Source organism: Lipotes vexillifer, unplaced genomic scaffold (genome assembly GCF_000442215.2).
Source record: "Lipotes vexillifer unplaced genomic scaffold, Lipotes_vexillifer_v1.1 scaffold213, whole genome shotgun sequence".
NCBI classification, from domain to species: Eukaryota; Metazoa; Chordata; class Mammalia; order Artiodactyla; family Lipotidae; genus Lipotes; species Lipotes vexillifer.
Genome location: NW_006780610.1, coordinates 5,935,062 through 5,948,916, shown reverse-complemented (window position 1 = coordinate 5,948,916; position 13,855 = coordinate 5,935,062). Strand labels below are relative to the sequence as shown.

Below are 13,855 nucleotides of genomic sequence, written 5' to 3'. Positions count from 1 at the left end.
ATGCCGAATCAAACAGGATCTGAAAATTCATTGCTGGATGAAGATGATTATTTTTTGAACTCTGGGGATCTTGCAGGAATTCCAGTCGTTGGTAGTGACAATGAGGATGAACAGGATTTTAGTTCAAAGGACAATCTTGTTTCTTCAATTCATACTGATGATAGCTTGGAAGTAGAGAGAAGAGTCACACAGCATGAATCAGACAATGAAAATGAAATACAGATACAAAATAAATTAAAAAAAGACTTTCCTAAACAATTTGATCAGGTTTCTGTCTTTAAATCAATACGGAAAGATTTTAGTCTAGTAAGAGAAAACAGCAAAGAGACTTTTTCTGGAAAGGAGAAAAATAGAGACCTAACTTATCTTGAACGTGAAAAACGGTTGGATAAACCCCATAAAGAGTTGGATTCAAGGTTGAAAAGCAGTTTTTTTGATAAAGCAGGTAATAATTGTTGGAATAGAGCCATAAAACACAATAAATAACAACGTACTGATAATAATACAGCTTTTATTACTTATGATGCTAAGCAAAGTATGAACAGTTAAATTCATTGTAAGCTTGTCATTTTTCTTTTATCCTTGTTCTTTGCAGAGTGACTGAATTTCTCCCAGTAACTATTGGTAATGGTATAAATGGTTGAAAAATAGCTCTAAACCTCATTTCTCCCTCCCCTGGTTGCAATATTTTGATGAGAAGGCAAGATACTCGAATCACCTGTTCATTTTCTTTGGTTGAACATTGGAACCTGAAGTTGGATTTAACTTCTTTGTGCTGTAAGCACTAATTCAAACTGCTGTCCCACCAATTAGTCCAAATTAGGGAGGGTTTTTCTTTTTGATAACATTTCTATTTTATGTTTTAGAAGTTTCTTGAGACTCCTCTTGAGCCTCTTTGCCCAGCGTACCCTATACTTAGCTTCAGTTCCATTCTTGAATATATACATTTTCTTATTTCTATGCCTCTCTTTCCTCCTGCTGTTCCATTTGCCTGAATGTCGTTTTCTCTCTTTGTATATATGCCTGTAAAAGTGCTTCTTATTCAACAACACCTAACTCATAAACCTCTTCTGCCCTATGGTCATCCCTAACCTCTCTACATCAAGAATGTTTGTTTCCTTATCTATATTTCCATAGCATTTTGTTTATGCCTCATTATTTATAGTACTTATCACACGGTATTTTAGCTCTATTTGTTTTGCCTTACGTGCTAGTGTAGGAGTTTATTGAGGGCCAGATTGTATCTTATTCATCTTTGTGTTCTTGGGGCCTAACGTGGTGTAGTGAAAATAGTAATATTTCAATGAATGTTCAATAGGTGTGAAAGAAAACTTGGTAGAATATACCAATCCTTATATTTCTTTTGAGTGCTAGGAAAACTGTGATTGAAAGAACAAATCAGTATTGTTAAAAATAACAATTAATTTAAGTATCCATTATGTGCAAGACTGTACAAGGGTATACTGTATTTTTCAGTATATATTATTCAATATGTATTTTCAGTATCCCTATGAGGGATAAATTATAAGGGTACTTATCTTCAAGGAACATAGTGTCTAATAGCAGAAGGGACAAGACAAGTCAAGTAGCAGAAGTGTCAACGACCAGTTGAATAGCATAAAACTTAATTTATAATTAAAGACAGTAGTAGAAGAGTTTGTTATAAGGCAGTATAATAAAATTTCTATCAAATAACTGAAACTGTTTTAGGTATTCTTAGGAGAGAGGTGATTTTTAACTCAGTGGGCAAGGGCAGGTTTTATAGAGGAGAGGTGAATTTTGAACTGAGCTGAGTCTGGAAGACTGTATGAATATTAGGATAGAGGGGACTTGGAATGATATAAGCAGAAATGGGGAAGAACAAACATAAGTAATTTTCAGAACATAGTGAATAAAGTAACCACTTTATTTAGGTTTGAACAAGGAAAGAGCATGAGGCAAGGCTAAAAGTTAGATGGGGCCAGATTGTTTGTTTTGAGTGAAACTACCTTTTGGGTTTTTTTGGTACCCATTTCACTCTAATGAGCAGCTTCATTGGAAAAGAGAGGTGATTATCAAATGATAGCTTTTTAGGTCACTCTTTGTAAGATTTGTTATTCATATACATGTGTTTGTTTTGTTTTGTTTTGTTTTTCTTTCAATAGCTAATCAAGTTGAAGAAACATTACATACCCATTTACCACAAACCCCAGAAACAAACTTTAGGGTAAGTTTTCAGTGTGTATGTAGATTGCTATAACTGTGGCAAGTTTTCTTTATGTGATTTTCTAAACTGTAACTATATGTGTTAGGTAGAGCGCTGATTTTATTTCTTTTTAATTTCCTTTATTATTTTCGTAAGGACATCTTTGGAGATGTTCTCAGAAGCCTCTGCTCTTAGATTCTTTATTTGTATTTGATATTTAGACATATATCCCATTTACTTGTAAGCACAGGGACTCTAATGAATGTCCGTAGAGTTCTTCATTTCCAGTGAGCTTTTCTTTGGGTGTTAAACCTGAAGAGGAATAATTTTAAAATCTGAATCTTTATTAATCCTTTATATTGTGTTTTAGGACTCCAGCTATCCATTTGCCAATAAAGAATCCATTGGTTCGGAACTGGGGAATTCCTTTGCATCAAATATTAGAATTAAAGAAGAACCTTTGGATGATGAGTATGACAAAGCAATGGCACCACAGCAGGGACTACTAGACAAAATTAAAGATGAACCTGACAATGCTCAAGTAAACATTTCACCTTTTTTTCCCCCTTCTTTTTGTTCCACACATGAATTATTCATTCAAGAAAGGAAGTTCTTGATTAAGAAGTGAAGTGTTTTGTTGATGGGGTGAGAGGAGACTCTTAATGAAGGTTGAGGCAATTGAATTATCTTATAAGAATAATACTAAGGAATCAACCAGAGTTATAGGAAACTTTGTCCAAGTAGTAGTTAAGGCTTTTAATCCACATCATTTCTTAATACCACTGTTCTGTGAATTTTACAGTTTCAGTGCAGGATTAGGGAAAGTGAGTCTTCAAGGATTTGAGATTGATACAGCAGACATGGCTGAAAGTTTATGGTGGTTTATGAGTTTATGGTGTGATTGAGTTTATATAAGGTAGTAATAAGCCTTTTGCAGTTGTTGCTAATGAAGTATAGGCTATGTATGGATTTAAGTATTTTTCAGGAAGGATTAATGGGATTAATTAATCTTTGGAAAAATTAGTTGATTGAAGAGCCAGTTCATTAGTGGGTAGAAGATAAAGGAGGTTTTGCTGCTTTGATGGGTGATATAGGATTCCAGTTTTGAGATCTGTGAGTAATAAGGGTAAGGATAGAGCTCTGTTATTTCAAGGTTGCTCTGGAGGTAAAAGTCATAAAGATTCTGTAAGTGTGAATGCTGAAGTCAGTGAAGTTATCCATGCAATTAACGACATTGCAGTGGTTGGAACGGAATAAAGATGCTGTAATCATTTTGGAACGTAGGAAAAGGACCAAGGGATGAATATGCAATAGAGCAGTTGTTTGAGGGTGTTCTGTGTTTTATACAGCTGGTATGAGTGCAGAGGCTGAGAAGTAAAGATAGCATAAATTAGCTGTTTTTTTGAAATGGCATTTGATGTGGAGAAAGCTTACCTTTCCATATCTTTCTTTTATATTAGGGGGGTTGAGAATGTGAGACTTCTATGGAAGAAGTTTTTTTTCACTCAGATGTCTCTTAGCAGGGTTTCTCGGCACTATTGACATTTGGGGCCAGATAATTCTTTGTTGTGAGGGGCTGTCCTGTGCATTGTAGGATGTTTAGAAGCATCCTTGACCTCTACCTACTAGATGCCGGTAGTACCATGTCTCCAGACATTGCCAAATGTCCCCTGGGGGACAAAATCCTCTGCTATTGAGAACCACTCTTTTAGAGTAAGGAAATGGAAGAATAGGTGATTTATAGATGTAGGTGATTTATGTGAGTCAGATTGATGCTTCAGTTAAGTGAGAATGCCATGGTGCCCAGTGGAGGGTAGCTGTATAGGGTAGTGATGATAAAGCTGTAGAGTTGGATGGCTGTGAGTGTGGTAGCTACAAAGATAGTAGAGAAGGAATATGAAAATATCTGAATAATGAAAACATGTTAATAAAAGCAGGCAAAGTGGAAGTCGTGGATATCTGAATTAGAGATAAGGAAGTGTCCTGACACCTAGGGGAGGTTCATATGGCAGTGTATACTTTAGAAGACTACTGCCATGCATATACAGGGCAGATCTCCTGTCTTTTAAGTGCCCCAATCTGGACATGGGAAATCCATAAGAAATCATAATGCTGGCAGGGTACCAAAGACGTCACTTTCTCCCTGTACATGACCCAGTGACACTTTCCTTGAGCTGAAAAGGCAGTTACAGCAAAGACCAAATACATTGTGGGAAGAGGGCATCAGGAGAGGTTATTTGTATTGGGTTGACCAGAAGGTTCGTTCAGGTTTTTCTGTAATGTCTTACGGAAAAACCTGAATGAACCTTTTGGCCAACCCAGTATTACTGTTTTGAAAACAGAGTTTCCAGTGACTGGAGAATACCAACAGGGTGGAACAGTCAGGACACAGAAACACCTACATTTTTATCACTATTCAAAGTGTAATAATGTGTTATAAAATGCCGTATGTGAAGTTTCGTCATGATTTTGGGGAAGAACTTCCCTAAGGGCTCACCACCTGATTGACTGGACTCTTAAAAACCAAGCAGGAATCTGTGTAAGTCCTAGGCATAAGGTCCAGAAGCATTCTTTGCCCTGACCCCACAATAAGGCAGTTCCAGCATGTGAGTGGTAAAACTAGGTGTTCTCTGAGAAGTCCTTTCTGTTATCAGCTACACCAATCCTGTGGGATCATACCTTTGATAACTCTTCTAGAAATCCCTGACCTCATGTTAAACTATGGATACCTGGTTCTTTCTTTTTTTCCATCCCTTCCTTACCTTCTCTCTTCCCCTCCTCTCCCCCCCTCCTACTTCCTCTCGCCTTCTCCCACCTCCTTCTTCATTGTCCTGTTCTTTTAGGTATTTCTCCTCAGTGACCACTGGAAATCTATATTCCTTGTTCAACACTGCCTAATGCTTTATCATTCTTATTCATTTCCCATAGACTGGAAAAAGGATTTCCAACAAATTATTCTCTTAGACTCTGAAACAGTACTGTTAACCTAATGCTCATAAAATACTGATAGATTTAACAGCTGTGGTCAGTCTTTACTTTTGACCATCAGTTACTTGTAGTAACTTTTCTCTTGGTGTAATAAGATCATAGCTTTAGCTTCTGGCACCTTGTCAAAACCTCCCTTGGCTTTTCTCTTTGCTTAACTTGTAGCTCTGCTTTCAACTCACTTCCTTATTCTCCTTTTTACACAGTTCACTTTGGTCTTAATTTTTTTACTTTCCCATGTAAATCACTAAGATACTGAAATGTATGTTTATATATATATTTACTTCTTCCCAATTGTTCTTGATTATTTCTTCAGTTATAATTTTCTGGGTCTGCCAGTTGTCATCCTCCTGCCTCTGTTACTGGAGTAGCATCATTTGTCCTCCCAGTTACATTTCTTCATTCAAATCCTATTGCATGTTACTATAATATATTCTGTATATAATACTTACAGATACTTTTATGTGTACTGTTGTTTCATCCTCCATTATAAGAAGGCCAGAGTAGATGATATTAACTCTATGTTTAGGTGAGGGAACTGAGATTCATAGAGGTTAATAAGTTAGTTACTCAAGGCCATATGGCCAGGAAGGAGCCAATCAGCGGCCTTCATCAAGGCCTTATTATTATAGTCTACCAAACTTTCTATAAATAAAAGTTGTTTAAAAAAATGATTAGAGAAGTTTTTAAAATAAAAACTTTAAAGAGCCAGAGACGTCATTTTTTCTTCTCCCCTTTTCTATAGTTTCTGAAAGCTGGAAATTCAGTAAATATTACATTAAAATCATGATTTTTTTTCTTTTCTTTTTGCTCATAATAAAAGGAGAGCTAATCTGTAGTCTCTCATTGAAGTAAATGGATTAGAATGGGAAAGCAAATCAATTAATTGTCACAGTAGTGAGTCATATAGTCTTGGAAAATGGAATGCAGTAATTAAATGTTGGGGCTTGTTTTTCTAGCCATGTCAAGTTAACTTGGTTATAGAAACTGGGTTCTTCATTTCTAAAATACTGTCTTGGGATACTGATACATACTTTATGGTAAATAAAGGGAAGGTAAAGATATTGTGGTAGAGGATTTTTTGGTTTTGTTTTGACACCTGTTTTTCTGTTTCTGAAAGCTTTTGGGTTATCAGATTTTCACTTCTCAAGTTGTTAGTCATTGATATTTTATTAAATATTTGTAAAATTAATCATTGTTGGGAGGATACTAACATAAACATGATTATGCCTTGAAGGCATTGTGGGGTGTACAAGCAGAGTACTTAAGATATATTCTTACTTTACTATATTATATAAGTGATATGTACTTGAGGCTTAAGGAATGTATCAGAAGTTTGAAATAACTGTCACAGACAGTGAGAAAGAGAGCTGACTGGAGACCATGAAAGTATGCCCATGAATACTGATTTTTTTTCTGAGATTTAAAAAAAATTTTTACTTGTAATATGCTTTCATATACTATATAATGTAGGATGTTATGATGAATCAATATTAGAAAATCTCTTAATATACGTAACTTCATCAACAGGTCAAATAAGACTAGATATATAGATAGATAGATGCCGAAAGACATTTCCTGTAATTCACTATGCATTTCTTATAATAGATACTCTCTTGATCAGGTAAGGAAATACCTACTTCTGATCAATAACAGTCATTGAATTTAAAAGTAAAATGATGGAAACCTTCTGTTAATAATAACTAAATGAACACAAATTACTGATGTCAGCATTATTATTTAACTCTTGTTGGATTTTCGACCCAATACATGTTAAAGAAATTAGAAGAAATAATGGAAAAGGGGAGACAAAATTATCATCATTTACTGGTAAGGATCTTTATTAGAAAATTAATAGAATTCTTGAAAGTTTAGTGGAGTAGCTAGTTGAATTTTAGTTATATAAAACAGAGAAATATTTCTATAAATCAGTTGTTTCCCAGTTAGACAATATTATGAAAAGATATACTGTTTGCTACAGCAAAGCAACTAAAAAGTGCTTGTATCAGATAAAACAACTTGAATGAATGCAGAGACTTTTTTTTAATATAAGATATTAGTTATTCCTAAATTAAGATACAGTATTGATACAATTATGAAAATATCAGTGGTTTCTTATGTTTTGAAGAAAAATAAATAGGCATGCACACACACATTATGTTACATGTATGCTCTAAAAATTAGAGATGTGGTGAACTATTAAATGATTGAACACCTCACAATTATTTTCATTAGGATAGTGTGATATCATAAGAGTAGTCAGCCTGATAGTTATGCAGAATAGATTGCCATAAAAGAGATATTTTTAGAGGAAGTTGATATGTTAATGGTGAGTGGAAGGAATTCATGAGCTATTCAAAGAAAGAAAAAGAAAAATGCTCATTATATATCAAAATAAATATCAATAAATCACAGATGGATTAAAGCAGGAGTTGGCAGATTATCTTTCAGCAGTGGGCCAAATCCAGCCTGCCCTCTTTGTTTCTGTTTTGTTTTTCTGCATACTGTTTTTATAGTTTTATTGGATCATTGCCACATTCATTCATTTACATATTATCTATGGGTACTTTTGCTCTACCAGGGCAGAGTTGAGTAGTCGTGATAGCATGGCCTGAAAAGTCAAAAATATTTAGTATCTGGCCCTTTGCAGATAAAGTTTGCTGACCTCTGGATTAAAGGACTGTATTATAAACAATGAAAACTTTGTTAGTATTTTATTGTGGAAGTAGAACTTTGTAAGAAATAGAAGGAATCGCAAAGGTAAAAACTGTCAATTTTTTGGCATAAAAATGGAAACTTCAGTATGTAAAATTTATCTCATAGTACATATTGAGGAAATGTTGATAACAGATGCTATCAGAGGTTAATCTTGTTACCTTCTAATGCTTTTTTTGTAAATGGATATTTAAAAAATTGGAAATTAAAACAAGAATGGGAAGAGACTTTTAAGTGGCTTTTATCACAAATTGCTAGAATAAATAAAATTAAGGTTTCAAAAAACAATCTGTCATTGTGCATCAAGAACCTTTACTATGTACTTATTTACCTAGTAATTCCACTTTAAGATTCTTTCCTTAGGAGATAATCCTAAATATGAGTGTATGAGTATTCACAGAGATGTTCATCATGGCATTACCGATAAAAGCAAATGTGTGGAAACAAGTGAACCAACACTGGGTTGTGGTTATGTAATTTCAGTGCCATACAGGACTATCAAACTGGAGACTGAGGCCAAGGGAAAAATTAGTAATACTGATCCTGTCTTTACTTATTTAAAGTTTTGGTATTTTGTTTATCATGTATTATGGCATTTAAAAAAACGTTACTGAGAGTTTTGGTGCCTTAATTTGTGCCTGAGGCAAGTGCCTCACCTCACCCCAGTCTCATCCTTATGTAATCTGATGTCTATTAAATAATATATATCAGTATTTTCTCGAATTCCAGTAATATACAGACACGTCTTATCACTAAAAAGGGGGTATGTTGGAGTTGCCTGAGAATTCCAAGAATAAGACGTCTTTCAGGGTTTTGCAAGTTTCAGTGTGATAAACAGTGAATTAAAGTACAAAGTTAAATCTACCACTTAGGGGCTTCACAATGCAATAATATAATTTTAAAAGCTAACAACAGCACTAAAAACTTGTTGTGTAACTCAGTTATATGTGGTTATTCATGACTAAAAATATACTTCCATTCACTAAAAAAATTATTGAAATAAAAACCCAGACTTTTAAAATATTTTTTTTAGAATTCTCAGACTGCCTGGTCTGCCTTTACAGACCTCAGGGATTCTTGGACTCCAACCTTAGAAACACTGATATTTAGCCACTAGAATTTATTTCAGAGTAATATGTGATAATATGCAAATGTTCAGTTGATTCAAGTGACCAAAAATTCATTTTATAAGAATGCTATATTCAGTATAATTACCGCTGTGTGAAGAAACACATACAGCAGGGGAAAAGACTGGAAAGAAATATAACAAAAGAGTAACAGTGGTTGTTTTGGGGTAATGGAAATATGATTAGAATTTTTTTCTCATTTCTACTTGTCTAAATTTTGTATAGTAAGTGTGTATTACTTTTATAATAGACAAACAGCAACTTAAAATACTGTAATAATATTAAGAATTAAAAAAATAATTTGTGAACATCTGGTAGTGCTATAGGCTAGATAGCTACTGTCATTTTTTACCTCAACTCTCAGCATGTAGAAACATGTTATACCCTTATTGTAATTATAGTTTGCTTGCTATTATTTATTAATGTTAATGTAGTAAACATTTTCCACCCCTATATAGCCATAGTAAAATGTCTTGAATATCTGGATTTCTTTAGATACATTGTATTCATTTTTTCTTTACATATTTATTTATTTTTCTTTTTAAAAGGAGTATAGTCATGGCCAACAGCAAAAAACTCAAGAAGGGGAACTGAAAATTAGTGCTGTGTTTTCAGTCAGTGGCAGTCCTCTTGGTAAGAAGCAGAACTGAATGAATGAATCATGTTTATTTATTCTGACCAGTATGAGTGAGAGGAAGTATCTACTTATATTAGTAAACTAGGCAGTTTAGAATGGCTTTAATTGTGTATTGCATAATTAGTGTTGGGTTTCAAGACTAGCTCTAGAAGAGAAAGAAAGGATGCCTACTTAAAATTCATGGTAAAAAGTAAAACTTTTTTTTTTTAATTTTTTTTTTTTAAAGCTCCACAGTTGACTACTGGCTTTCAGCCTTCACTGGCATCGTCTGGCATGAATAAAATGCTTCCTTCAGTTCCAGCCACAGCTGTTCGAGTTTCCTGTTCTGGTTGTAAAAAAATCCTCCAGAAGGGGCAAACTGCTTATCAGAGGAAAGGGTCTACTCAGCTATTCTGCTCTACACTGTGCCTCACTGGATATACAGTTCCACCTGCCCGCCCACCGCCTCCTCCCACTAAGAAAACTTGTTCAAGTTGCTCAAAGTATAGCAGAATTCTAAATTATCGTCTTTGCTTTCTTTCTTTCAAGATACTTTGTTCTTATTTATGTACTGTTTAATTTTCTACCTTTCTATGTTTTTTTGAGAAATATCACATTGTTTACTACGAACATGTTGTTGCTGCTTTTAATCTTTCTGGACACTAGGTGCTCAGCTTTCTTTTAACTTTAAGTAATGTGCCTTTTATATAATAAGAGGTGCTTTTGAAATGTACTTTACTATCCTTGTTAGTTGAGATGCTTGAAAAGACAAAAACTATACCATTTAGGGGTATTACATGACCACAATATTTTATCTTATAACTGTAGGCAATAGATGCTTAGATGCAACAAATATTTAATGTTTATGTAATGTTTTCTATTAGGTAGTTGGAATTCATTTAATACTGTTCATCTTAACTTTAATTGGATTCCAGTGTATGTATTTTTATTTTCTCAGTATCTCAGGTATCTCAGAGGTTGTATTTCAGTGTTTAACAACAAAAAATTATGACCTTAGATCCTAATAAAATCATCCTGATATATTTGAGGAATATGAACTAATTTAGGCTAATTTTGCAATGTGGTCATTAGACACTGTTTAAATAAGTCAGAAAAAGATGAATAATGCTCTTGTTCTGAAATATATTTTGGCTTCTATTATTAAGCTACTCAAACCATGATTTATTAGTTTCGATATTTGTACTTAGAGTACCTCACATGGATGCTGCCCTTTCTCTGTCTAGAAAGGGAAAAGATGCTCCCTCTTCTGGTTCAATTGGAAAAAGTATAGAAACTTCTAAAAGAAATTTGAGTATGGTTAGAAGATGTTCTAGAAGTTATATTTGCATCCCTTTATGTTTCAAGTTTAATTTAGTAAAAATGGACTTCTGTTTGAATTATGAAACATGTTTAAAAAAGAGTACTTATAGATGATGTCTAATTTCTATATTCCAGTATATCCATCCTTTCTAAGATCAAATCAACTAGAAAATTATAATTTTATAAGGTTCTTTGTTCTTCTCCTATTTTGCTATGAAATAATTTCACGTAATAGCTTCCTTTTATGTTTCTTTATTTAATTCTTACTTTAGAGATCAGCGCTTTCTAAAATTTCAGCAGTATTTCTCGTTTCATAGTAATAGTCATAGATACTTAGTGCAAAGATTTAACAGTGAATTTCAAAATGACCATAGGAAACTCATGGAAGTTTTAAAATGTGTGCCTTCTTTCTGTGTTTTTTAATTCTTGTCCTTAGATGTTGTTCTTCTCATCTAAATTTACTATATCTCTTTGGTCTCTGGTGTTTGCCTCGCTTTATCTGGAGATGGTCATTTTTACCTGCATGTCATATCTTAGCTCTGTCTGATCTTACGTAATTTAATTATTTTAAAGACTAAATGTTCTTCTTTTGTAACGTTTGGTCTTATCCATAAATTTTAACCTGTCGTTCTCTGACTTTTAACTGTTCTACCTCTTCATTCACTTATTCTGTTATCTCTTTTTTTATCCCTTGTTCTTTTCCATTCGCCCCTTGCTGTTCTTCTTTCGGGTACTCCTTGCCTGCCTATCACCTCAACTTTTCTTTTTCATTTCCTGTCTTTCTTAATTTTCCCCCCTTCTCTTCTTACAGAATACCTTTTTCTCTTGTTGCTCAGTTCTCAACCATTTATCAGTCTTGCTTTTCTTTGTGTTCCATTTCATTTTCTATACTACTCTTTCATCTCCTTTTCACCACTTTTCCTTTCCTTCCCTTTTTTCTCTCTTATTTACACAGTCATTACAACAGTTTGGGATAGTCTGGTTTATCTGATGATAAAATTATTGATTTGGATTGTGCCTTAAATATAAGGAAGTTAGATTCAAAGATGTTAAATGATTTGCTCAGTGTCACATAGCTGGGTAGTTCTGGCACCTGCATTTTCCCCTCTAGATAGTCCAGGTAGTCGAACAGGTTTAATTTGTAAGTCAGTCCCTATAAGAAGGATTTTTACTTTAATTTGAATAGGTGGAGGTAGAAAAGATTTCCTTCCTGATAACTACTGCTGTTTTTGTAGACCACTAGAAATATAGCAGCAGCACTTAGGTTGAAAGAAACTCCTTAGCTGTTTGGAGTAACAATTTTATTTTTGTTAATCTTTTATTAACCAAATCTCTTAGCATCTTGAATTTAACCTAAACTCTGAATATGTTTTGGCTAATCATCATTTAATTTTTAGATTTCATTAGTAATAGGGACCTAACAATTTGTTTTAAAAAAATCAGTTTCAAATCCTACACTTTAAAAGAGGTAACTTGGAGGGTACTTTTGTTAATACTGTTAGAAAGATCAGTTTTCTTGATATAATGGCAGTAAGAGAGGTAACTGTTTCAGGATTGTCTGTACCATCTGAATTTTTACTATCTGAAATGAGATTGCTCCTTCTCATTCTGATAAGATGTAATCTGTTACAATAAAATGTAATGCAGTTGGATGTTAAGCTTACTGAGAGTAGTGAGAAGTAGCTACTTTTATGATTCTATTGCCTTGATCCACGCTGTTCTCCAACTTTTATCTCCTTTGCCTTCTAGAAAACATCTATTTAAGGTCCAGCTAAAATACCACCTTTTGGGTAGCTTTTCATGTCACATCTTGTCTGAAATAATTGTTTCTTCATTTCTATTTCTGTAGTACATTTTATGTATATAAATACGTTTTTCAAAATTATTTTACTTTTTTATATTAAGAATGCTTCTTTTATGGTATTTTATATATCATTTGTCTATTTGTCCCAGTATACTGTGAGCTCCTTGAGGGCTTGTACCATATCTTGACATAGGGCTGGGCTAGTCCCTGGCTCAAGGTAACTGCTCATTAAATACCCTTATAAATGAAATAGATTAAAACCCAATAAAATGTAGCTGGAAAGGCCAAAAAAAAAAAATGCAGATAATAGAGCACTCTCAAGCTACTGAGTATTGAAGATGAGTTGTGACGTTGTATATTACAGCATAGTACAATATCAGGTGCTCCTTGTGATGAGTCCCATTATATTTACTATTATCTTTTTTTTGAAGCAGAGATATTTGTAATCTTTTCTAAAAAGTACTATATTAGTATAATCTGTTTCAAATGTAAGAGTGAATATAACAGTTTATTTACTAAATATTATGTGAGTGTATACTCATGGGAGAGTGACATTGTTTACAGAATTTCATCAAGGTGTTTTTAAAATGGTTTGTACTTAAGCGATAAACTACTATGTAGGAAGAGTAATTTGCGAGTGGGATAAGGGGTGGAGTCGTAGGGAGTCTTAATCCTTAGGGTTTTAATCTTCATTGTCTTTTACTGCTAATGCTTACAAACTGAATTATTTAGATCTGGAAATGTTCAATTTTATGTAATCATGCTAGAATATGCACTGTGTAGTTTGAAATGTATTCCTACTTTTAAAAGATAGTGGCTTTAAAAGTTATCAAGTGTAATGTTAAAGAGTATTTTTGAACATATAGGAGAGCCTAAGGAAGAGAATGAAAATCTTCTATAATCCTACCTACTACAGATAGTGAATGATAAATGTTTGATGTATATCTTTTTAATCTTGAAACATAGTGTACTAATCCTCACAACAGTTCGATGAACTAAGCCGTGTATTAGTTTCATTTTATACAACAGAGGTTGAGGATCAAAGTGATTTATCACTTTATTCAAGAAAACCCAGGTTTTCGGATTTAAATACATGCCCTTTC

The 13,855-nt window shown here is 33.6% G+C and overlaps 1 protein-coding gene across 1 annotated transcript in view; it reads left to right on the top strand.

The window, feature by feature from the left end:
- The window catches only part of ZMYM4 (zinc finger MYM-type containing 4), a 62,067-nt gene that overhangs the window by 96 nt on the left and 48,116 nt on the right, over positions 1–13,855 (top strand). The window contains exons 1-5 of the mRNA XM_007453842.1: positions 1–445; positions 2,145–2,206; positions 2,556–2,726; positions 9,561–9,645; positions 9,876–10,131. The exon at positions 1–445 is cut by the window's left edge and continues 96 nt beyond it. Of these exons, the coding sequence (XP_007453904.1) occupies positions 1–445; positions 2,145–2,206; positions 2,556–2,726; positions 9,561–9,645; positions 9,876–10,131 (1,019 nt within the window). The remainder of the gene's footprint in view (positions 446–2,144; positions 2,207–2,555; positions 2,727–9,560; positions 9,646–9,875; positions 10,132–13,855) is intronic.